General features: G+C 43.6%; 1 protein-coding gene across 3 annotated transcripts in view; it reads right to left on the bottom strand.

The window, feature by feature from the left end:
• nrg1 (neuregulin 1) overlaps positions 1 to 24538 on the bottom strand; it is a 197012-nt gene extending 172474 nt beyond the window's left edge. For all 3 annotated transcript variants that reach the window (XM_041195597.1, XM_041195587.1, XM_041195604.1), the window contains exon 1: positions 24243 to 24538. In XM_041195597.1, the coding sequence (XP_041051531.1) occupies positions 24243 to 24330 (88 nt within the window). In that variant the 5' untranslated portion in view covers positions 24331 to 24538. The remainder of the gene's footprint in view (positions 1 to 24242) is intronic.
• Positions 24539 to 24993: the final 455 nt, after the last annotated feature.

Raw genomic sequence — 24993 nt, 5'->3', positions numbered from 1 at the left:
CATCACCCCAGGACTAGGACCAACAGTAACTGTAGTCAGTCAGACACGTGGCCAGACACCATTCCGAAACCCAGATAAGTTTTTCAGCAGAACTTGGATGGGTGATTGGTCCTGCCAATGTAAATACTTTGAGAAACGTTCGCAATTGTGTATAACCAGCCACGTTTTCCGTCCATTCATTTCACTTGAGGAAATCCGGTGACCGAGTCTGTGACACCCAGGCTGCTGACTTGCTCTTGACTGAATTGGGTCACCGTATGTACGAGCGACTGCTTTCAAAGTCAGAGTGCACTCGAGGTGCAAAACATCGACTGAGCTGAACAGGGAGACTAATGCAGAGTGAGTCACTGCCGCTTACAATTAGACTGTGCTTTAGCCCCTTGAGTAAGTCACTGATAAGGCAGCAAACAGGAACTGAATTATAGAGTGATGTGTGGATACGGGTGTCAGGAGCTGGCAAGTGGATGCAAGGAAATTCATACAAGTCCAGACAGTCCAGACAGTCCATCCAGTCTGTTCTTTAAGAGATTATGATTCATACCGTGGTCAATATAACAACCCTACTCTGGAAATTAGTTGCTGTGCAATGCTGCACTTTGGTTAATTGAAGTGTCCCACAGAATGCATTAGACTGTATCCAAATCCAGTCATCCAAATCTATCTACCTTCTAATTAAGAATAGAAATAACATACTGTGAAAAACATAAAACAATCAAGGTCGTTATCTATGGAGGGCTAGGGAAGATGCAGAGGAATCACCTGAAGAATCCAATCTTAACAGCAGGGTCTCATTTTAACATGGGGCCTCGTCCCAGCACTTATTGATCAGCTTCAGGCTGTCAATCTCCTGGCCCAGGAACTGGCTCCTGGAGGCCTGAGGCCTCTCACTGACATTCCAGATCATCCAGATGCCATTGGACCCAATCTTCCTGTTCAAAATAGGGCCCCACTTTCTTCCTATTTTTCTTGCTACGTTCAAGGGAGTGGATTGACATGTGAACCCATTGGGAAGGAAGCAAGATCTCCAATGGGTAACTAACAGTTATTATTTTAACAACCCCACCCCACCCTTCAGGGCGGCTTCGACAAGTTGGGAGCGGTTAAAATCAGGGGCTGGTGTCTTCCACTTTCTTTCAAGTCTGTACGTGAGAGCAAGTTATATACAAGACCATTTTACAAATGGTAGGGATGTGAATGAAGCCAAACTCCAAACTTGGATTCAAGAGGACTCATCCATTTGGTTCACATGATGCACAAATTTGGAACAATTGAGAAATGTTGGATTTGCATTGTAAAGGAAACAGTCACATCCAGAGAGACAGACTGTGCACCACTCTTCTCAGTAACACTTGGTAGTTTATCTGTTATCATGGCAGGCAAGCAGAAATAATAAGCGGCTTGACTCCCAAACGAGAGATTTCTCTTCACACAAATGATTAACAACAGGGGACACCAGATCACAAAGCAGGTGGAGTTGTGGGTCTATTTCTTTCAAGTCTGGCCTGGGCTGAGTGGATAGAAGTTGGATTGTGACAGTTACTGTTTAAAAATAAGAGTCGCTCATTTAAGACAGAGATGAGGAGAATTTTTTTCTCTTGGAGAGTCATGAGTCTTTTGAACTCTCTTCCTCAAGGCAGTAGGAGCAGAGCCTTTGGATACTTTTAAGGCAGAGATAGACAGACTCTTGATATGAAGGGGGTGAAAAGTTTTCAGGGGTAGGCAGGAGTGTGGAGTTGAGATTACAATCCGATCAGCCATGATCTTATTGAATGGCAGAGCAGGCTCGAGGGGCCAAGTGGCCTACTCCTGCTCCTAATTCATATGTTCTTATGTTCAACATGAAATGAGTTTGTGCCAATAGCATAAAACTGCCCCCAATTTGATCTGGAATTAACCCTGCCCAACGAGGTTACAGTGGGGAGTGCCACACTGGTGCAGTGGAGGCTGTCTGGAAATTGTTGTGAAGTAGCTAATTATGGTCCAACGAAGCACCTTAGGGACATTTTTCTATGTTAAAGGTGCTATTTAAATGCAAGTTGCTGTTGCAATGTGTGGTTCAGGTTCATGGGAGCAATAGGTTGCGGGACAGAAACGGAACGATCAAAGAGTTTTAAAAGGGATCATGCCAACGGGATCTTCATCATGGAAACATTGTTCCATTATTCAACAAACAGTCCATGTCCAAATGCAGCAAGACCTGGACAATATCCAGGCTTGGGCTGACAAGTGGCAAGTAATACTCGCGCCACACAAGTGCCAGGCAATGACCATCTCCAACAAGAGAGAATCTAACCATCGCCCCTTGATGCTCAGTGGCATTACCATCACTGAATCCCCCACTATCAACATCCTGGGGGTTACCATTGACCAGAAACTGAACTGAACTAGCCGTATAAATACTGTGGCTACAAGAGCAGGTCAGAGGCTGGGAGTCCTGCATCGAGTAGCTCACCTCCTGACTCCCCAAAGCCTGTCCAGCATCTACAAGGCACAAATCAGGAGTGTGATGGAACACTCCCCACTTGCCTGGATGAGTGCAGCTCCCAAAACACTCAAGAAGTTTGACACCATCCAGGACAAAGCAGCTCACTTGATTGGCACCACATCCACAAACATTCATTCCCTGCACCACTGACACACAGTAACAGCAGTGTGTACCATCTACAAGATGCACTACAGGAATTCACCAAGGTTCCTTCGACAGCACATTTCAAACCAACAACCACTACCATCTAGAAGGACAATGGCAACAGATAGACGGGAACACCACCACCTGGGAGTTCCCCTCCAAGTCACTCACAATCCTGACTTGGAAATATATCGCTGTTCCTTCACTGTTACTGGGGCAAAATCCTGGAACTCCCTTCCTAACAGCACTGTTGATGCACCTACACCACATGGGCTGCAGCGGTTCAAGAAGGTAGCTCACCATCACCTTCTCAAGGGCAGCTAGGGATGGGCAATAAATGCTGGCCCAGCCAGCGAAGCCCACATTCCGTGAATGAATTTTAAAAAAGAATTTGATGTGGTCATAAAATAATGACAAATATCTAAAGCACCTTCCTTCAGGAGGAGTGTGTAGATGCTGATTCCAGGGTTGCTTAGCTCAGCCTAAAACATTTAATCCACCTTTTCCTTCGTCATAACGAAGGAAATGCTTGGGCACCTCTCATTCAATATGGCAATAACACTGCATGCCATTTGTCTCTTGACCTTTGACTTGTTCTAGGTCCCAACGTGTCCATCGTGAGCTGCACTTGTCCCATTTTGCTCCCGCCATGGAGGCATGATTGTAAGCCTCATTTGATTGTTTCTCAAGGGGCACTTGTTCTGCTAAAAGGATTGGCTTGCTGGAAGTTGAACAGAGTCTTCATTATGGAAACACTGCTCTAAGATTGAACAAGTGATTGTCATTTGATGTGGTCATAAAATAACAACCTCATCTACCACCTGAAAAAAAAAAGCTTTCCTTCATTGAAAATATGACTTAAAAAAAATAAACAACTCTTAATAGCTTCATGGAAACAGATTGCTGCAGTGAAGCCTACATAATGATCAAAATTCATCTTTACTGAGAAACCTGTTCTAGGAATGCAGCCAGCTTAAAAGTTCCTCACAGAGAATGGCAACAGCCTTTTACATTTGTCAACTACATAACATTGAGAAAAGCAGTGGACTGAAGGTCACCATCACATCTATTATGTTTGTGATTAGCTTTGCTGCTCCCCACCTTCATTTTTGTTTCCTCCTCCCCAGCCGGATGCAGACTAGGACTGGGCTCTGGATCCAGAAACTGTCACCATCCAATATCCCTACCTCATACCATTTTATTGCACTGAGTGCCAGCTGCTTGGCTATGACTATACTATACAGGCATGGCTGCCAGGCATACCTGCGAATTGGCCTTGGGACATTGTCCTTGACTTCTATCAGAGTATCTTTAATGAAGCTCAAATCAAGTGTTGATGAAAAAGGACATTTTGTCAAAGCTTTTCGTCTTGAACTCGCAAGACAATCGCAAGAATATCAATGTCAGGGGAAGCAACAAGTTTAGACTGTATCAGAAGGGAGTGTTGATTGGTTGGCAAGTGGACTCTGATTGGCAGAAGCATTGCCATGGAGGATGCGCCAGTTAATGGTGACTGACAGTTTCCCTGAGAAATAAACCAGCGAATGGCTGTCACTTATTCTGTTTAGCTGAAACAGGCGCAATGTGTGTACATGTTCTTTCTGTCTGCAAATAATAGGGACCTGTGTATTAATATATGTAGCTTCCAGTACACATAAATGCACCACACTGTGAGCCCAACTGACAATCTTAAATTGGTTGTCAGCGTAATTCTTAGCATGCTGAGGATTATTCAGCAAGTGCTGTCCAATTGCGGAATTACACCTAATGTTGGACACTGCATTTTGAGTTTTGCAAGCACTGGCTGGTTGAGAATGGTCTGTACCCTGCCTGTTGCGAACAGCGGCTGGGACATGCTGTTTGATACGATCCTCCAGTCTTTGGGACGTACAGCCTACATACCTAGCATCACACTGACACTAAAATTTACATACCACGTTGCTCATTTGTGTGAAAGGCAGAACATCTTTTTGGCTTGACAGCAGCATCCTGTTACTGGCGAAGACCACTTGTGTTGCTACTGCATAGTAGTACTACTGTTGCTCATATTTTTGAGATACTTTGCCCTTCCAGGGTAATCTGAGGTAGACTGGATACTTTTCAGGGTTGAAAGTGATGGCCTTAAGCCTGTTCATGAGTTTGTGTGATGTACAGTACAAAATGATCTGATTAGAGTAGCCATTATTCCACAGGATGACTTTGATGCACCTTATTTCAGCATCAAGCTTGCACGGTGAACAAATGGCTCGGGCACTATTTATGAGGTTGGCAATAAGGCCAATCTTATAGCAAGTGCAACTGTAAGAATCCCAACGCGTGTACTGACCAATGAAGGAAGGCTTGCGGTAGACCGTGGTAGAGAACCCCCTGGCAGATTTCTCATCTAGTACATCAAGGAAGGAGAGTTCAGATTTGTAAGGAGATTATTACATGCTGCTGCGGATTTAAATATAGCAAATATATCATCTACAAATTGGAAATATGCAAGTGGTGGGAGGTTAGGTGTCATTCCATCGAAGACACGTTTCTTATGGAATCCAACAAAGATGTTTACGAGAGCTGGACCAACAGGGGATCCCATGGTATCACCATCTATTCATCTATTTTTGGCATACATGGTGCTGTTGGAGCTGAACTCAACTGCATGAGTTCTGCGCGAAACTCAAATTGACTAACTCAAATTGTTTAGGGACGTTTCTTTGGTGAGTTCCTCAGACTGCATTTACACACTCACTCTGTAGATAGCAGTTGAGAGTGGAAACCATGGGCGATTTTTCTCTCCAGGGTACTGAGGACAAGCAAATTCAGCACAGGCTTTTCAAAGTCATCAGGTAAATAACCAGAAGCATCAATTTATTGTTGAGAGGCGTAGTGCATTTGAAGTGAGTTGACATTGTTAAACATCATGCAGTTGATCGCTAGGTGGAAATGCATGTCAGCTGATGACAGTCTTGGTTGGTAATGCTTTCAGCAGTTGAATAGCTTGTTGACACTTACTATCAAGATCCACAAGTGAAGAATTGTTGCTTGCGTAGGGTTCCCTGCAGCTGGATCTTAAGAGGAACGGAGAGAGGGAACACAAAGAAATCTTGGAAAATGGACATGAAAGAGCAGCAGAAGGAATATGTGTCAATGGGCTGATGGACCTAACCAACAATCAATAACTACTGCTAGTGACGTTGACAGAATGTCTTTAAACCTTAAATAAGTGATGAGCCGACTTCTATTCACTATGACAAATATTGACTGAAGCCAGATGGCACTGGGTAAGGGAACAAAACACATCAAGTTAGGAACGGTGGGTTAGCACCTTCTGACCTCTGGGAAATGAGTTTGAGTTCAGCCCAGGCTGATGGGATGACAGTCTGTTATCCGGCGGCTGAGGTTAGCTTGGCATTCGGCTGCAGTCCTGTTCCTTGCTACCCTGCACCACTCGTAGGGCAATCTCACTTCGAGAAATCATGAGTTGGAATGTAAAATGTCACTCCAAAGCAAGGGGGATCCCTTGAGGTTTTCAGAGTGAGTTACAGTACCAGAACAGAGCAAAGGGAGCTCTCCTCGGCATGACTTGAGGGACCTCAGTACTGACAAGAGAAGCACATGTTCTCTTTTCACCACATTGAGGAAGAAAAGAAAACAATGGAGTCAAATAATTGGGCAGCTTCTGCCTTGATCACAAGTTGCAGAAATGAAGGAAGCCTGACATTGGTAAGCTTTAAAATCAACTGACATTTAGCAAAGTCATGTACAAAGCCTAATTGTGTCATGGATTTAATGTATGAGCATAATAAAAGGAAGAGATCAAGTACTAAGCATTCTGGTCAGGAATCACATCCTTCATTATGACTATTGTAATAGACAGGTTACCAGGCAGAACACTGACTTTCATCTCCCAGGGATGCCTCACACTCAGAGCTGTCTGCCTCAGTTGGGTGAGCTTGTCAGGAAGATAAGACTGCGACACAGTCCAAAACCACTTACAGTCTGGCGAGCTGGGCTGGCAGCAGACTCGAGCCGGCACGGTTTAGAATTCTTCACAAACGCTCTTTATGAGTGTGAAGTCACCATGATGGCAGTTGAGCAGAATGCATGTCTGCAATTTGGCCCATCGCTGGTCCAATGCCTCCACTGATCACAGAATCAGAGACACTTACAGCACAGAAGAAAGCCATTTGGCCCATCAAAGCTCTGCTGTTGGCTCTTTTGAAAGTCCATTGTGCTTAAACCCACAACCCTGTGGCCCTGCAAGTTCTTCATCCTCAAGAAGCTGCCCATTCCTTTTAAAAGGTGCAATCAGCTGCCTCCACCTCTCCCAGTAAAGCATTCCAAATACTGGCAACTCTGCGCAAAGATTACTCCTCATCTTCTGCCTCGGTCTCTTGCTAATGATCTTAAATCGATGTTCTCTGGTTATTAACCCATTCGCCGGGGGCAATAGTTTTTCTCTCTCTTACTCTATCAAAACCTCTCATCATCCCGCAAACCTCTATTAGGTCACCTCTTAAGTTTCTACATTTGAAGGAGAACAGTCCCCAACTTTTCCAACTTCACTTCTTTAATGAAAGCAAAATACTGCAGACGCTGGAAATACTCAGCCGGTCTGGCAGTGTGTGTGGAGAGAGAAACAGATTTAATGCTTCGAGTCCGTTAGACTGTTCTTCAGAGCTCTAAAGAAGAGTCCTACGGACCCGAGACATTAATTGTGGGCGGAATTTTCCGTGCCCGCTGGCGTCAGGCACGGTTGGCGGTGTGAACGGACAATAAGGTGAAAGGTAACATTGTAAAACCAGTTTGCGATCACCCGCTCAGCCCATCGATGGCAGATCGCACCTCCCACTATCAGACATTAGGAACCTCATTGTAATACATCACCACGTCATTATAAGGTCAGCCCGCCAGAATCATCCCCTCCACACTGGATTGTCTGCCCACGTTCAATCACGCCAACGTGTTTCACAACAGCACATAAGCGACGTGCGCCTGGCGAGCTGCACTTCGCTCGGGACTTCAAGGTCTGTTTGCCTACCTTGCTTCGGGCAGCACTCGAGGTCATCAGCGCCAGGCTTCGCAGACAGCACCACATCACTTTTAGGGGGGGTTCCCGGGCAGGTCTCCACCTATCAGATCAGCCATATGTTGGGGGTGGGTTTGTACGACTTGCTTGGGGAAGGGGGAGAAGTGGCCTCAGGCAAGGGAGGAGGCTGCAGGGTGGGGGCTGTGCTAGGGAAGGGGAGTAACCTAGGGTGTGTGTGGGGGGGGGGGTGAGGGTGGGGGGGGGGGGGGGGGGGGGGGGGGGGGGGCAAATGTTGATCTGTGCAAGTGGCCTCAAGAGGGTGAGGACTGAGGAGACAGTCTCCAGAGGGGATGAGACCAGATGGAGATATAAGGGTGTGTGGGAGAGAGTGAGTGGCGATGTATTTTGAGCTGGCAATGAGTGAGATGCCAGTGAATGTGTGATGGGCTTAAGTGTGTGAGTTTAGAGTGATGAGGTGATTGCCTTACCCTGGCTGCACAAATGTGATCATTCATCCTTTTTCTGCATTGCATGTCCAATCTCTTCTGTGCAGCATTGGCACTGATCACCATTGCCACTGCCTACCAAGCTGGCGTGGTAATGTTGCTACCCACCATGTGACCAGAGTTGGGGTAGAGGGCATGATGGTGGGCCTCCATGGCATCCAAAAGGTGCATGAGGAATGCATCACTAAACCTGGGTGCTGTAGTCTTCTTGCCTTTTGGGGCTATGTCTTATTTGCAGCAGCCCTGCACTGGAAGCACTTTAAACGTGGCGCCCGGCACGATGAAGCAGCAAGGTGACAGTGTGCCGAGCGAGTCGGAGCCTGCCCACCATCAATATGGCGCATTTCCCAGGAATGCACAGTTAACGTGTCAGGGAAGATATGGCGTGAAAAGCCTCCATTGCGGCTGGTGGGTTAAACATTGTTATTCTTGCCTGCTGCCGCACTTAGTGCAAATCTGGGACGATTTTGCCCTCTGTTTCTCTCACTATAGATTTTCCCAGCATTTTCAGTTCTTGTCACTTGAACGCTAGTTAGCCACAGGTGAGAAAATACAAACTCTGTCTTATTCACAGAAGCTAATTCTGATAAAACAAACTTCACAAACACTCACGCAACACAGGGAAATACATATTATGTGTATATATTTACTTCATCTAGAACAAGGAGTCACTGTTTAAAAATAAGGGGTCATTCATTTAAGACAGAGATGAGGAGAAATTTTTTCTCTCAGAGGGTCCTGAGCCTTTGGAACACTCTTCCTCAAAAGGCAGTGGAAGCTGAGCCTTTGAATATTTTTAAGGCAGAGATACAGAGATTCTTGATTAACAAGGGTGGGGGGGTGAAAGGTTATCGGGGGTAGGCAGGAATGTGGGGTTGAGGTTACAATCAGATCAGCTGTGATCTTATTGCATAGCAGAGCAGGTTCGAGAGGCCGAGTGACCTCCTCCTGCTCCTAACTCCTATGTTCGTACAAAGATCTACCACCATTCCATCACCAAAACAGGTAAAGCAACAATAAGAAAAAAAATGCTCACATACTTTGCTTTTCAACATTTTGCCAATAAGCGCTTAGAAAAGTTAAAGCTCGCATGTGTATGTGATCACACATCCAGTGGCAGCATCTATTTACTAATTATTGCAATTAGCCAAATCTGGCTTTCCAATTAGCCTCAGACCACACTGTGCTGCAGAGAATCTCATGTAATATTCCAAGAGGATTAAAGAAAGGCGCCACAAAGAGACAATATTGTTACATTTTCTGCAGGGATTGATTTTGCTTCCAATTCCTCAAAGCTAATTGCTGAGCACGTTCAGACTAAACCGTAACAGTCGGACACAGGTTCAAACTTGGTAAGAGGTAAATGAAAGACTGGTGGCAGGAAGCTACCCTTTGTGCAAAGTGTGGTCATCGAGAATGAACTCCAGGTAGAACAGTGCGGGCAAAACATTCAAGAAATAACTGGATGTCTTAACGATGGGGAGGGAAAAGGGCGGGATTGTTGAGCAAGGATGGGCCAAAGGGCCTCCCTCATCTGTAATAATCCCCGTGGTGTCTTGGAGATCAGAGAACTCTCTACCCAAGCCACTGAACTACTTATGGAAGGGAAGTGCTGAGATCAGCTATTCCATAGCAACAAAGAGAATACAGTAAAAACCAATCCAAATTAAAAGAATTTAGACACAGGGCACAAAAGATAGTCCTGAAGAAGAGTCATTTGGATTGAAACATTGACCCTGTTCTTCTCTCCACAGATGCTGCCAGGCCAGTTGAGTTTTTCTAGCATTTTCTATTTTTATTGCAAAAGGAAGCAGTGTCTTCAAACATGGCCACAAGAGGGTGGTTCAAATATTATGCTGTATAAAATACAGATTGGGGTGTTTTCAGCTGAAATTAAGTTTTTCTCTTACGTGAAGTAAAGCGAAAATAAAAATGTTCTCCAGCCTATGATCCATTTTGAAGTTTTTACTTTATCTTGCCCCAAGGTGAAACCATATCAGGCCTTGTGGAGCTGGTCTTTGCTTTTAACCCTCACTGCCTGAACCTCATCCATCATCCCCACTGGCAAACACAAGTACAGATCCTGCAGAGAACAACACTCTCTTGTAAATATAGCTCCCATCGGCCTGTACAAGCGCATTATAGGCCTGTGCAATTTAATTAAATACTGTGGTTTGAACACGTACTTATTGATTCATCCCAAAGGTTTCAAGAGGATGTAGGCAGCAGGAGGAAATTAAAAAAGTGAATGATGTTCAGTGTAGGGGAAAACACTGTGGGCCGGACGTGTATTCGTCCTTCAATTCAATGCAACTACAAGTACATACAGTCAATGTAATGCAGGGTCAAGTACCGGGATCTAGGTTTATATGCAGGCAAATCTCAATTGTATAAAATCTAATTCTTATTCTTTCCATGATCTTTTAAAAGCCTATTTATCCCTATGTGGAGCTATATATTAATCTATTCATTTGAAGCATGGATCGTGGATAGCCACAATGCAAAAAAGATTTCCTCTCAGGTTGTCTATGCCGCAGCACTGTGGAGGTGTCATTATGTTTATGGCTAATTAACCATGCATGCCTGCTAATCTCTCCTTCCTCAGTCCCAAATGAATCCCTGCAATGTAATCTTGCCTCAGGCAGGTCACCTCCAGTTGTATCCAAACCCTCTCAGCTTGCATAGCCCTCACAGTGCTTTCCCAGATCACCTCAGATCATCTCGCCTTGGGGATGACTCCTGGTGCTGTAACTGGGGTGATCGTCCCAACTCCTACCTTTACTATACCCATCTATTACTGAAGGATTGCAAAGGGCAGTAGACTCAATGACTTGAATATCCCCTCCCTCCTTTGTTTGGGGAGATAAGAGGGCAAGTTCAAACCATTAGACTGAAGTGTTACACAAACAGAATGTGAGACATTTCAGTAATATGTATGTGATTTTATGACATAATATTGCTAGCAGCTCTCCTATGGCATTGCCCATGGTAGATTGGAGGATGTACTGTCTTACAGCAGCTGTTGACGAAACTATAAATGCCCTCACAGCTTCTGAGATTTTTGACGTAACGTTCCTAAATTTCAGGTATGGAGGTCACTTAAATATTAATGCAACTATGGTTATGTTACTGGATTAGTGCTCTGGACTGGACAGTCCAAAGACATGAGTTCACCTCCCACCATAGCAGATGGGGAATTTAAATTTAGTTACTTAGGCTTCAGAAATCTGCAATTAAGAAGCCAGCACCAGTAATGGTGACCATGAAAATACTGGAATGTTGTAAAAACACACCTAGTTTACTAATCTCCTGTGGGGATGCAAAATCCTTACCTGGTCTGGCCTATATGTGACTCCAGACTCACAGCAAAGTGCTTGACTCTTAACCACCCTATCAAGAATTCTGGCAAGCCACTAAGGCAGCTCAACACCACCTTCTCAAGGGGAATTAGGGAGGGGCAACAAATGCTGGCCTTTACAGCAATGTGAATGAATTAAAAAAAAAAATTCAGGACAGCCGTCCATGCCGTAGAGAGAGGTCAGAAAAAAGTTACCTCATAGCGTCACTAAAAATTCTTCAGCCACTCACAATGGGACCCCTGAACCTGAATCAGGGCTACATTATTTAGACAAGTAGCCTGTGGGCCCCACTTTCTTCAGGGATTAGGGACTAATTAACGTTTACCTTTTCTGTCATGGGTCCCACTGAAGATACGCACCTCCCAGGACTAGGACAGTGGCGTATTGGCAGCTGAAGGACATTCCTGGGTCTGATGGTTTACAAGTGCTGGATGTGTCTTACCACCTAATGTTTATTATTCATTCTTAGTAAGTGGGCCTCGCCAGCGAGACCAGCGTATATTACCAATCCCAGTTGCCCTGAGATGGTGATAGTGGGCCTTCGTCTTGGCTGCTACTGTCTTTTATTGAGCTTTGATACAACTAAATGGCTTGCTAGACCAGTGAGCAATTAAGAGTCAGCCACAATGGTATGGGGCCGAAGTCCCACTTTGGCCAGACCAGGGAAGGACAGTGGCTTTCCTTCCCACCAGGGTACGAGTGAAGCGGTGCATTTTACACAGTGCATCTGACAGCTTCGTGGTCACTTTTGCTAGAACCAACTTTTTATATTTTTATTTTCAGGTCTTTTCTCAATTGAATTCAAATTCTCAAACTAGGGCGGGATTTGAACTGGACCATGCACAATATGGTGTCCAGTGCAAATGTGAGGCTGCGTGCAACTAACTTAAGGCCACAAGCTGGACCTACTGCACCCCAATCAATTTGGGACTTGCATCAATCTGCGACAGGGATGCTATGCGATGCAATCCATCAGGTAGGGGTGAATAGGAAACTCACTTTGGCGGTGGGGGGGGGAGGATGGTCAAGCATTACAGGGCAAGGAGAAGGGGGAAGAGAGGGCGGAAAGATTCCAATTTAATCAACTTGAAGAAATCCTGGACTAGTTTTTAAAAATAGGAGTCCCAGGCTTTGGAACTTCAGCATAATCCATTTTAAAAAGTAAATGGAAGGTCTTTTATTTAAAAAGATAAATCAAATTCCTATTTTAAAATTCCCAAATTTTTGAAACATTAATGTGCCATCATTTTATGAATTAACTTTTATTTTCAAAACATCAATAGACTCACAAATTTTGAAAAAAAAAAACAACATTGAGTTTACCTTTCTGTGCAGGTCACCAGTCCCAGAGGACACACACTTAATTACAGTACAAATACCGAGATATATGGTTGTGCGGGGGGTGGGGGAGGGAGTGTTACTGATGTTATAATGCTTTACATTGAAAACCCCCATTACAGCACCACCTACAGGCAAAAAATTTATTGCACTGAATGTGGTGACCCACTTAATAGATGATAACGCATTCTAGGTTTATTGTTACAAAGAGAAAAATAATTTGGAAAGCAGAACGATAGATTAGGTTTGAACTTAGCGGTTTCTCTACAATCCAGGCCTATTAGCTGGGAATTGAAAAACTAAGGCACTACAGCGCTACCACTGGTGGGAGGGTATAATGGAACATGACAATTAGCATGGACAATTTCCAATATAAATAATTGGGACTTGGGAATTTCCAATGGGAAAGATTAACAAATGAAATGTCTCTAACATATTACAGATGCTAAGAGCGGAGCACATGATAAATTTCTTGAGATGGAATTGGCTTGCGTTGCAAGAAATAACACAAGTTTAAGCTTCAGTTCCAGCCTAACAAAATGACACAGGTGTCCTCGTGAGAAAACCTGTTTTATATACCATACACATTTTAATTTCTATATTTTGGATACGACGCAATCAAAAGTGGCCCACTTCAAAAAAAAATACCCTCGACTGCCTGCTCTGACTGTATATGTCCAGCTGACTTCATTTCACACGTCGGCTCACCTCATCGCCCTTTATAATCATACTTTGATGCCTTGAATTTTGTCTCCAACCAGTGCCCTATTTCACACGTATTTCACCTTTCCAAAAGGTGCACCCGGAGATTACACAGACTCCTGCTGCCTCACTGCCCTTCACTGCCCCTAGGGAGGGCCTGTGTTGAATAAAGATGCAGCCAAGCAGAGTGCAATTTTCTTATTTTTGATCATCACAGTTGTTGCTCGTGGGCTGACAGGATAGTCTTCAGACCTTTGAGGAATATCTGATTTTCAATCATAGCACAGTTCCCTCTGAAAATCCCACTGATATTCTCCTGGGCAACATGACTATGATGAATGAAGTAATGACACAATGGTTAAAATGCGAAAGATAGAAAAGCAGGTTAGCCAGATGAAGCCAATGCTGCAAGTTTCCTTATTCCTATTTTAAATGGACTGTCCAGCTGTAGAAGTGCTTATGCACAGAGCATCACATCTGGAAACAAACTCAAATTGAAGAGGTGGTTCTGTGATCTATGCTGTTCTGTCCATATGTCTTAAATGCTGGGAAGTCACGGATTCATGCTCTGGATTTGCCTCTGGAGAGCAACCTTTCTCCAATTGGGTTGTCCCAGATCTGGGAATCACTGCGGCATTTCCTGTGGCTGTCACCTCTTGTGCTGCCCCCCAACTTTCATGGGGCTGTGACATGTTGGTATTTTCACACGTTGTTGTCCAGCATGAATAACACTGAGGCTCGCGTTAATTGTGGGAGGGGGGTGGGGGGAGATGGGGAGAGAAAAGAAACAATCCAATGTTGACCCAAAGGACTCATTTCCACCTCCAGGCCCAACCTCCTCACCAACATTGGCCTTAAAGTTTTGACTTTTAGCGGCTCAGTCTAGACATTCAGGATCATAGCATTCAATAGTACGGAAAGAAAAAGACTTGCATTTATGTAATGCCTTTCATGGCCACAAGACATTCCAAAGTGCTTTACAGTCAACTAAGTACTTTTGAAGTGTAATCACTGTTGTAATGTAGGAAACTTGGCAGCCAAATTACATACAGCAAGATCCCACAAACAGCAATGTAATAATGACCAGGTAACATGTTTATGATCATTGATTGAGGGATGAACCTTGGCCAGGACACGGGGATAACTCCCCTGCTCTTCTTCAAAATAGGCCTGAGAAGGCAGAAGGGGGCGTCAATTTAATATCTCATCCAAAAGGAGGTGTTGCGCTCCCTCAGTACTGCACTGGAGTGTCGGCCTTGATTTTTATGCTCAACTCCTGGAGTGGGACTTGACCCCTCAATATCCTGACTCAGGCAAGGGCATTGCCAGCTGAACTACAGACAGCCATACCTGAAGGCCACAGAAGGGCACTTTCCAGCAGAGGCTACAGTAGAAATAATCAAGGAGGAATTGTGACTAATTTCCCTCCCTAGCCTGGGGTAGAGAAGCCAGTTGTAGCGGCTCAATTGCAGAAACAAGCTGACTGAGCATGCGAGCTTAATTTGAAAGTAAACTGTACTTGCAAAGCAGCTTATATAATAGCTTTTCAGACAGATTACACATTTTATTTTATTTACAGAGTCTATTCTGTTTCTGTCGCACAGGGAAGTCGATAATTAGTATTTGTTTTACCTCAAGTCTTTTACATAAGAATTAGAACAGCTTAGCCAGATTAGGTCTTGCAATATGAGGGGAATTTCTGAGACGCACTGAAAACAACTAGTGACAAGATTTAAAATCTTGGGATACTAATCTGCTATGGACATGTTTGTGGTATTACATCAAACATAAACCCTGTTCTCTAGCCAGATTCCATCCAACTGCCCACTATTCATGGGCAATACTAGTCAGTTCAATACCTCGTCGACCTACTTGAGTTTGAGCTGAACTGAGCTTCCGACCCTATATCCTCTCCAGTGCCAAGACCACCTACGTCCACCTCCATAACATCATCTGTCTTCACCCCTGAGTCAATCTCTTCTCCTAAAATCCTCATCCATGCTTTTGTCACCCCCAAACTTGACGATTCCAATGCTTTTCATTGGCCAGCTTCCATCTTCCACTTTCCATAAATTGAGTTCATCCGAAACTCTGTCACTAATATCCTAACTCGCACCAAATCCCATTTGTCCATCACCTCCATCCTTGCTGAGCTACAGAGGCTCCCTGTCCACCAACACCTCGATTTTAAAAGTTCTCATGCTCATAATCAAATTCCTCCATGGCCTCTTTCCTCCCTATCTTTGCAACCTCCTCCAGTCCAACAGCCTTCCAGGAATTCCACATTCCTTTAGCTCTGGCCTCACCCACCACAGAGAACAGGAAGATCTCCACTTTGATCCCCAGCCTGGTAATGTGCTGGCAAATCTCACCTGGGGTGGAGGGGTGGGGTGGAGGTGGGGGGGACTGCAGCAATGAGTGTATGCAGACCCGGTGGGAGAGACAGGAAAAAAATCAGCCGGGGTTTCCATTCATAATCACGGAGCACTGATCCCTGTTGGAAACTGTGTGTGGACAGCAGGTGAGCACACCACCACCAGGCTTGGCACCAAAACCCTCCTCACTGCAGCCAAATAATGCTCAGTGTCTCGAATGACGCAAAGAATGGTCAGTTAGGTACTGGATGTACTGGAGGGCTGCTGTCACCTATAACTGTATTGCAGCCGAGATATAAGGACGCATAAGTATTCGGAATGTGGAGCTCGCTACCACAGGGCATGGCTGAGGTAAACAGCTTAAATGCTTTCGAAAGGAAGCTAGACAAATACATTAGAAAAAGAGAATTAAAAGATATGCTGAAAGTTGAAAGCAAGGGAGGAAACTCGTGTGGCGCACAAACTCCAGCACAGAGAAGTTGGGCCGAGCGGCCTATTTCTATGCCTAGTATCTAGAGCAATTCTATGTAAGCCTGAGAGAGAAGGAAGCCAATGGAGGAGTTTCATGATAAAGAAAGTTCCCGAAATAACCTTGTCTTCTTACGAAAAAACAACCCCCTGTTGAAGCACAGCCATTTCTGCAAGGCAGGGGAAGTCTGCACTTTCAGTATTCATTGTAACTGCTGAAGTTTAAACATCTGCAATGTGCTTTTAACTTAAACATTGCAGAAAACAGGCTTGTGGCAGATGTATCAGTGACGTGTTGAATGCATGTCCTTGTCTGTGCCTTTCCTTTAACAAGTTGTAAGTAACTGCATTCGAAGCGAGAAAGGGACTCTACGATAAGTTCTGTGAAATGAAACATGGTTTTCTAATTTTGCTGGTCAAAGAAGTATCCACATCAAATACCTGAGTTTCCCAAACTCAGACACCAACAACTGGCATCGATATAGCGCCTTTAAACATAGTCCCGGAAGGAGGCGATTTCATTCCTGCAGCTCGGGATGAATCCAAGAAACGGAGGAGAATGTACTCAGTGTCTCGCAGTCCCTGTGGATTTTGTTTGAGAGGCATGTTGGCTTGGTAAAGAAAGGTTCAGTTGCGCAAAGATCACGTCCCATTGTACTCTGCAGCATCACGGTGATCGATATGTTGACATTCCGATCGTCACTATGAAGAGTGATGACCAGAAGTTACCTGGCTCTACTTTGGCAGAGGTTGACTCAGGTTGTGCCATTTTCACTTCAAACTGCAGCTTATGAAATGAATGAGCAGCAAAGAATCAACATAGCCTTTGCTTTCTTTTAAGGTGATTTGATGGAATGGTGAGTTGCCCTCTATAAGTAACCCCACTTACAAGGAGGTCAACAACACATTTTGACCTCAGGAGGAAGTGTCTTCATGCCAGTCACACTTGCATTTATACAGCGCCTTTAGGATAGTAAATCACCCCTTGGCACCTCACAAATATGTTGTCTGACAGTTAAGCAAATTTTGGTCAGAGGGGTAGGCTTTAAAGATTGCCTTAAGGGAGTAGAGAGGCAGAGAGGTTTGTGGAGGGAACTCCAGAGTTTAGAACTTCTACAGTGATAGACATGGCCTCCTAAGCCTGAGCAATGAACTCAGGAATGTGCAAGAGACCAGGAATCAGGGGTGTGAAAGAAGCCAGAATTGGAGGAACGCAGAGATCATAGAACAAGATTGAGACATTACCAGACCAGGAGTCAATGTAGGTCATAAATTCAGTTTAATCTTTCTTTGACCATGAGGTTGATTAATAACTGACGAGAGGTTTGGTGGTCACATCCTGGGCAATAAAGTACTGTCTTAAATAAGGTTCTGTCCTGTAAAATCACTTGGATTAAAAACTGAGAGCACAAACAAAAAAATGACTGCATATTATCTGGTTAATAAATAAGAAGTAATTAAGGACATATTTCTACATGAACTTTGTGCATGATAATCTATATTGGAATGACAAATGGTGTTGAAACAACTAAGGATGAAGCTGAAAGAGATTTAGGAAGTCTTAGTAGATTTCAAACATATCCAGGCATAGAGCAGTAGTCAATAAAGCTGATAAGGTATTGACCTACAATATTCAAAAGGGTAGAATATAAGTCAGAGGAGGAAGTCATGTTCAAACTACATGTGCCTCTGGTCAGACTGCACCTCAGTCCTATGTTCAGCTCTGAATACCGGGACACAAGGGCTGGAAGCAGTGCAGCAAAAAGCGATGAGACTGATCCCCAGTATCTGAGTTATGGGGAAAGTTGGGCAAGTTGTGGGCTTTTAAAGCTGGGCAAGAATGCATTTGAGAGGCGATCTTATTGAGGGATATAATTTAGAAAAGGAAATGGAAAAGCTAAATCCAGAATATTATTTTAGAGTGAGTTACATGAAAGGGGACGTGGGTTCAAACTAGCACAGAACAAACTTAAGACTGATATCAGAACATTATTCTTCACACCAGGAGTCATCAGTGCATGGAATAGTTTCTCAGAATAGTAGAGACAAAAGTCCTGTAATCCCTTAAGAAACCATTGGATCCTTCAAAGGAATTGAGTTCTCCTGGAAGGATATATTAAGGTGCATTGAACAGCCATTGGGAACCATAATTATCTTGTAATTTTATGAACTGCAAATGCAGAATACAAAAAGAATGTAAACCACAATGAAATAGTCTGTGTGCTACTAAACACCTAAAGCATCGCATGACTTGCACAGATGAAGTTTGCTATTAGTGTTTCAACATGTTTATGAGCAGTTACATACATACTGCAGATTATATATGTTCATGGACAAACAAGGTTCTGTTGCTACCAACAGTCTTATCGTCAATAACCATTTTGAACGAACAGCCCACCCATTACAGCATGGCAGAAAAATGTGATAATGCTTTGAGTTAAAGGGGTATGCACAAATACTTAATCCAGATGTGGCTGCACTTTGGAGTAAAGTATTAACCCATTATCATTGTGATTGTCAATTCTGCTGTTACAACTGCCCCAGGAAGTATTCTGGAATCATTTTAGATATAGCTCAGGGATTATTAATACAGAACTGGAGAAAGCTTTATCCTCTTCAGGCTAATGTGGCTTTGTCACATTGTGGGATGTGATGAGTGAAACGTTAAGTGTCACAGTATTATCATATGTTTCACCAGCTGTGAATGTTATACACTGTAACCTCTCCAGTTCAGAAACACCAGTTGCCTGGAAGTTTATTGAGCAAAGTGATAATGACCCGCAAAGTCGTTGGCATCATTTTAGTCCAGTACTTTGGGAGCGAAAACGTGGAAGATACAGTATTTAGATAAGTAAACCAATATTTTATTATTGCTTTATAAATGTTTTGTCACTGTTTTAAGTGTCAGGTAAATATTTATTTCTACCCCAGCTGTTTCCCAGTTCAGACACTTGTGGTTAGAACATTGTGAAGCCATTCTATAATCCAGAAAATTCCAAAATCCAGAAATGACTTGGTCGCAGGGATTCCAGAGAGGAGAGGTTACAGTGTATAACATTAACAATTAGGTGGCATCTGCTAAGGTTTGAAGTGTATTTATGATGAAAATAAAGCAAGCTTGAGATTCCAGTTAAGGTACTTGAAAAAGCACTTGTTTAGAGTTCTCATAGGGTGCTGGTGTCTGTGGGCCAGTGACCTGACTGAGGGAGGAGAGGACCTACAGACTTGCTCCCTCCATTTAGCTTGCACGTTCACCAGCACACATTCCCCAACTGAAAAGTCACGTAGGTCTACAAACTGGGTTGTTTATCCTATGGACGATGGTAGAATTATGCATCTGTGTTCTAGGGTAAAAGCAAGCTTGTGCCAAAGTGCCTGGCTGCCTCAAATACTCCCATAACGAGTTTATCTGGTCATTATCTCATTGTTGTTGTGGGATCTTGCTGTACGCAGATTGGCTAAAAGGGTTCCTACATTACAACACTCCTCCTCCTTCTTTAGGTACCATACCCTTAGAGGATGTTGGCGATCATGGATTTCCATTGGATTGGTCCATGATTGTGCTTGGCAAAGTACTGCAGTGCTGCCCTCTGCAGTATGGCTGACCAGGAAACTTCTCCCACTGTCCAACAGTGACCACACTTCAAAAATACTTCATTAACTGTAAACTGGCTTGGGATGTCCTAGGGTCATGAAAGGTGCTGTATAAATGCAAGTCTTTCTTTTGGCCTAATGATTAGACTGTGGTAATATTCTGCTTTGCATCCAATGAAGAATTTAGGAGGAATTTCTTTCCACAGTCAGTGGTGAGAATGTGGCATTCACTGTCAAAGGGAGCTGCTGAAGCAGAGAGCAATGCATTTAAGAGGATGTTTGATGCATCCGTGAAGGAAAGGGGAATGGAAGTATATGGCTGAGAGGCAAGAGGTAACTAGAGTGGAAGGGAGCTTGTATGGAGTTTAAACACTGGCATGGACCAAGTGCACTGAATGAAATGATTCTGTGATTTACAGTACTTTCCTGAATTGCATTGTTGTGTGTCCCACAGAAATGGAACAAGCACCGATAAAGTTTAAATTCACATTCTCCATGAAAGTATTGAAATGACCAGATTTTGATGCTCTCGTTTTAGTATTTATTCACCAATAAGACAAGAGCAATCAAGTTTCAAATCTCCGGGAAACCCAATCGGCATAAAAGTGAATGAGAAATGCGAACACACGTAGGGTTGTTCCCTGGGCCAGATTACAGGGCTCAGGATCTGCAAGTTAGACATTACATTAATTGAACATTATGTTATCGCTGACAGGAAGAATAAGTTTTACTTTTTAAAAAGAAGTCTGCAAGATGAAGAAACAAAAATGAGGTACAAGAGAGCTTCAACATTGAAACTATAGCTTGCCAGATTGTTGTCAAGTGTCGCAGAAATGTGTCTGCCTCCTTACAACTACTGAAAAACCAACTATTCTTCACTTTAACCGAGGATGGGTTTGTGGTAACAGCAGGAATGGTGCAATAAGAACACATCCTCACTAACTTGAAGCAAACCTCCTTGGAGCAGCAAGTGACTTAGGAATCTCAGCAATTTTAAATTTGGTCTTTCACGGTCAGTTTGCTTACAGGTACTATTAGAATGACACCTCTTCGGGAGGCTGCTAAATAATTTTGCAGAAAATAATTACAGTGACATTTATCTTAACATAGTGACTACGTGGGAATGGTTCTGCCCCGTAAAACATCGAGAATCCATTTTGACGTTCATTGTTCATGATCGCCACACATTTAGCTTTTTAAGTTTTGTACATTTTTGATTGCAGGTCTTGCTGCTTCCTCTCTGCAAATCACAGTAACCCCGAGCTTGCAATGCACGTTCTTCCCAGCCTCAGAACCAGAAATTAACACAACTTGCAATTTGGAAAGGCTTGTAATATTGACAATTGCTAGAATAATCAAACCTACTAAAATTAAACAAAAAATGTAACGAATGTCATATTTGCTAAAATTACCTTATTTTTAACAAAGATGAACTTACAATGGTGTATTTTCTTGCTAAGAAAGTTGAAAATTTCAAAATGGTCTCCATGGTATTTATTTGCATTCGACAGACTTGTGCCCTCTACTTGTTCAGAATGATTTTAGAGGGGTTAAAGAGATTACTGACTCAGCAGAACACTCTAAACCCATAGTAACTAGAAAGTCTTTTAATTATACAATCACCTTTAACAGACACAAACTGTCCACATAACAGCTAGGGTTGTGTTACAGCTTTCCAATAGCATTGAAATACAGCACAACCAAGGTTTTTAACCATCTGCAAGTTATTTTATATTAACATTACTCTAATACTTGAGGAGACACACAAACATGTAATTATTTTTCACTGACAGCCTGGGAGCTAAAGAGACAATCTTCCTAACATCCACATTTCTGATGTCACAAACGCAACTTTGTATGAAAAGCTATTCATTTGAAAGGGTAGAAGTTTCAATCACTGGCCACAGGTACACATATTTAACATGCACATACCACATTCCTATGTGCACAATTTTACTTTTATATTGAACAATTAACATTGACATAATGTGCACGGACTTACAATACAAGTGTTTTACACAGTTATATATGGTCACTGATTAAGGTTCCTAGCATTGTATTATTAATTAATTCTTACTACCAAGGTATTCATTAGAACAGCTAGTCACTGAGCGTGGGATGGTTAATTTCTTCCACTTGTAAGTCTCGGCATATTCAACTTACAAATGTTTTGCTCGCACGCTTCCTGCCTCACCTTCTGGCAATTTTAAACCAAGGTCCCATCTGCCCTCTTGGGTTGGATGTAGAAAGATCTCATAAGCCTACTTCTAAGAAAAACTGTGGAGTTTTTCCTGGTGTCCTGGCCAATATTTATCATTCAACCAAAAGGGATTACCTGATCAGTATCACAATGCCTTTGCTAGATGCAAAGTGGCTGGTACATTGCCTACATTGCAATAGTCACTGCACATCAAAAACACTCTAAAGTGGCTGTAACCTGCTTTAGGACATTGTAAGGTAATGAAAGGCACTACACAAGTACAAGTCCTCTCCTTTAACATAACCAATGGCTAAAAAAAAACATTTAATTAAACTGATAATCCCACAGTCCTCGTCAGTGCTAATTTGCAGCAGCAATGCTGGGGAAAAAACAATTGGTCCAGTGTGTCAGCACAGTCCGTGGGATTATTTTAGGCACAACTCAGGGGTCACTAATACGGAACTGGAGAGGAACTTGTCCTCCTCAAACTAATGCAGCTTTCAACAAATCCTACGAACCCATTTAACAGAAATCAGAAAATTTTCAGCAGCTCAAACATTTGATAATTTCTCAGGCCCCCTACCTCCAGCAATAGTCCAGCATGTCAATGTATTAAAGCCATTCCCTCAGTGCCCCAGCCTTAACAACATTGTGAATCAATGAAAAAGACAAAGAAACCACTATCTACTGATTGTCCATGCTTCCACACATAGGCTTACTGATTTTCTTTCTCCATTTATACAAAAAGGCTTCGTAACTAGTTTGAATTATAGGAGGAGGATATTGGGCCCATTCTGCTTGCGCTAGCTCTTTGAAAGAGCTGGCAAATTAGCCCCATTTCCCCTATTCCATCCCAATACCGCTTGTTACTTTTCTCCCCCTTCAAGCGAATATCCAATTCTTGTTTTAAAGTTACTACTGTGCTGAATCTGCTTCCACCACCCTTCCCAGATCAGAACAACTCGCCAAAGAACTGCTAACCTGTGATCCACAAGAATTGTTTTCACTCCTCGATCGCAGAGCTTTACACCGCTGAAGGAATATGCAAATCAACCTACTGAGCCAGCTATATCAAAGAGCCCTCGATATCTTCAGCCCCTTACATCTGTCCTTTCCTCATTCAGCCCCTATCTTGCAGATGCCAACCCTCTGGCTCCTAAGCCCCGTTTTCTTGTTCTCACCACCACCCAACCCAAAGAAAAACTCTTTTGATGTCTCTCTTCGCTGCCCACACTTGCGAACCCATCCTCCAGCAGGCCAGCACCAATAATGTGGAAAGATTGGTCGCCTTGCCAAATTGAAGTGGACTGTCAACGATTCTACAATCCCATGTCACCCCCACATATCACTGGGGTATGGCAAGAAATACCTGATGAAGATCTGGCCTCATATTTTGGCCAGGGCCGAGGGCAAAATGGTCAGGTTTAACAGCAGCAGCAGCAGCCCAGTCTTCTCCTGGTAGGGCACCTGGGGCACATGGTGGGTGGGGGGGTGGTATTTTACCAGGGCAGAGATAGATTGCAGGAGCAGGAGCAGGAGCAGGAAGGGAGGGGAGGGAAGGGGAGGGGGAGTCAGGGTCCAGCAGAGGGCGCCCTCGCAACGTCTAAAGGCGGCTGGCGAGGGCGCCGGGAGCTGCAGTTTCTGGGCTCCAGGTACAAGTGCTCACCGCCGGCTCGGCTCAAGACACGAGCCCCTGGCACCAGGACAAGCAGCTTAACCACCAGGACGGGTTCAAACCGCACGGCCCCATGCCGGCCTGCCAGCGCCACCCACCCTAGACCCTCTTCGCAGCATCAGTGAGGACTTATCAGAGAGAATAAAATGACAAATATGCTTGAAATATAAAGTCCCTTTGGCGAGAATCTGAGGAACTGTCCTGATTAAATAACTCGCTGACTTAAAAAAAAGAAATGAAAATCAGCTTTAGGAAGAAGTTGGAGAGGGTCTGCTCACTTAAAGACACCTCTGGGGGTGAAACTTTCTCAATGACAGCCCAGGATTTAGTTGAGAAAAAGTTTGCCAAAGTTCTCGCTTCTTTTAATAAACTTTTTTTTTACCTGTGGTAGTTTCTTCTTTGATCCTGTCTCCTATTCGGCCTTTTTTTCCTTTGCCTTTTCCTTTGCCCCTCTGTTTCTTTCCGTGCATTTCTCTCCGGGGATTAATTTTTTTTTGGTTTTGTTTTGTGTGTGTAAAAAATAAAGTTATATCGGAGTGAGAATAATCCCTCCAAAAGAAGATTAATGCAAGGTGGGTGTAAAGGCTAGAGCCGGGTTCGATGCCGGGTTCGTGCTGTCCTGAGCTGCTTCCGAACTTAAATTGTCCTGGACTATCCCGCTCTCCCCTGTAACTTAACTCGAACAGCCGAACGGACTGAATGAAGTTGTTTCTCTACCAAGTCTTGCCGTTTAAAGCAGAGACTCATCCGCCCACACTAGATTTGCCCCACCCTGTGACACTGAGCGCTGACACTTGGGGCTAATGTTTGTTCTAATAAATCTTATAAGGGGGGTGTGGGAGAGGGCTCGGATGAGGATGCGCATGTTTTTAAATGTCCCATTAAGTTTCTATCCCCCCCTCACAAAAAAAAGCCAAGTGTACAGTCACCCGTCTATACTCTGATTGTAATGAAGACTCACCTTAATATGTACCTTCTAACTAGAACTGGAGTTCAGACAGTTACACTCACTCAACCTCATGCTGCTGAAATGGGCGACCTTCTTTCCCGAAACTGGGGGAAAGACAGAAAGAGAAAGGCGGATTTTGAATTTTTTTTTTCAAGAAAAAGTATCTCAGCTTTCCTCTTTCCCC

Source organism: Carcharodon carcharias, chromosome 1 (genome assembly GCF_017639515.1).
Source record: "Carcharodon carcharias isolate sCarCar2 chromosome 1, sCarCar2.pri, whole genome shotgun sequence".
NCBI lineage: Eukaryota > Metazoa > Chordata > Chondrichthyes > Lamniformes > Lamnidae > Carcharodon > Carcharodon carcharias.
The sequence above is the reverse complement of the archived record's forward strand: the minus strand, read 5'-3'. Positions and strand labels throughout refer to the sequence as shown.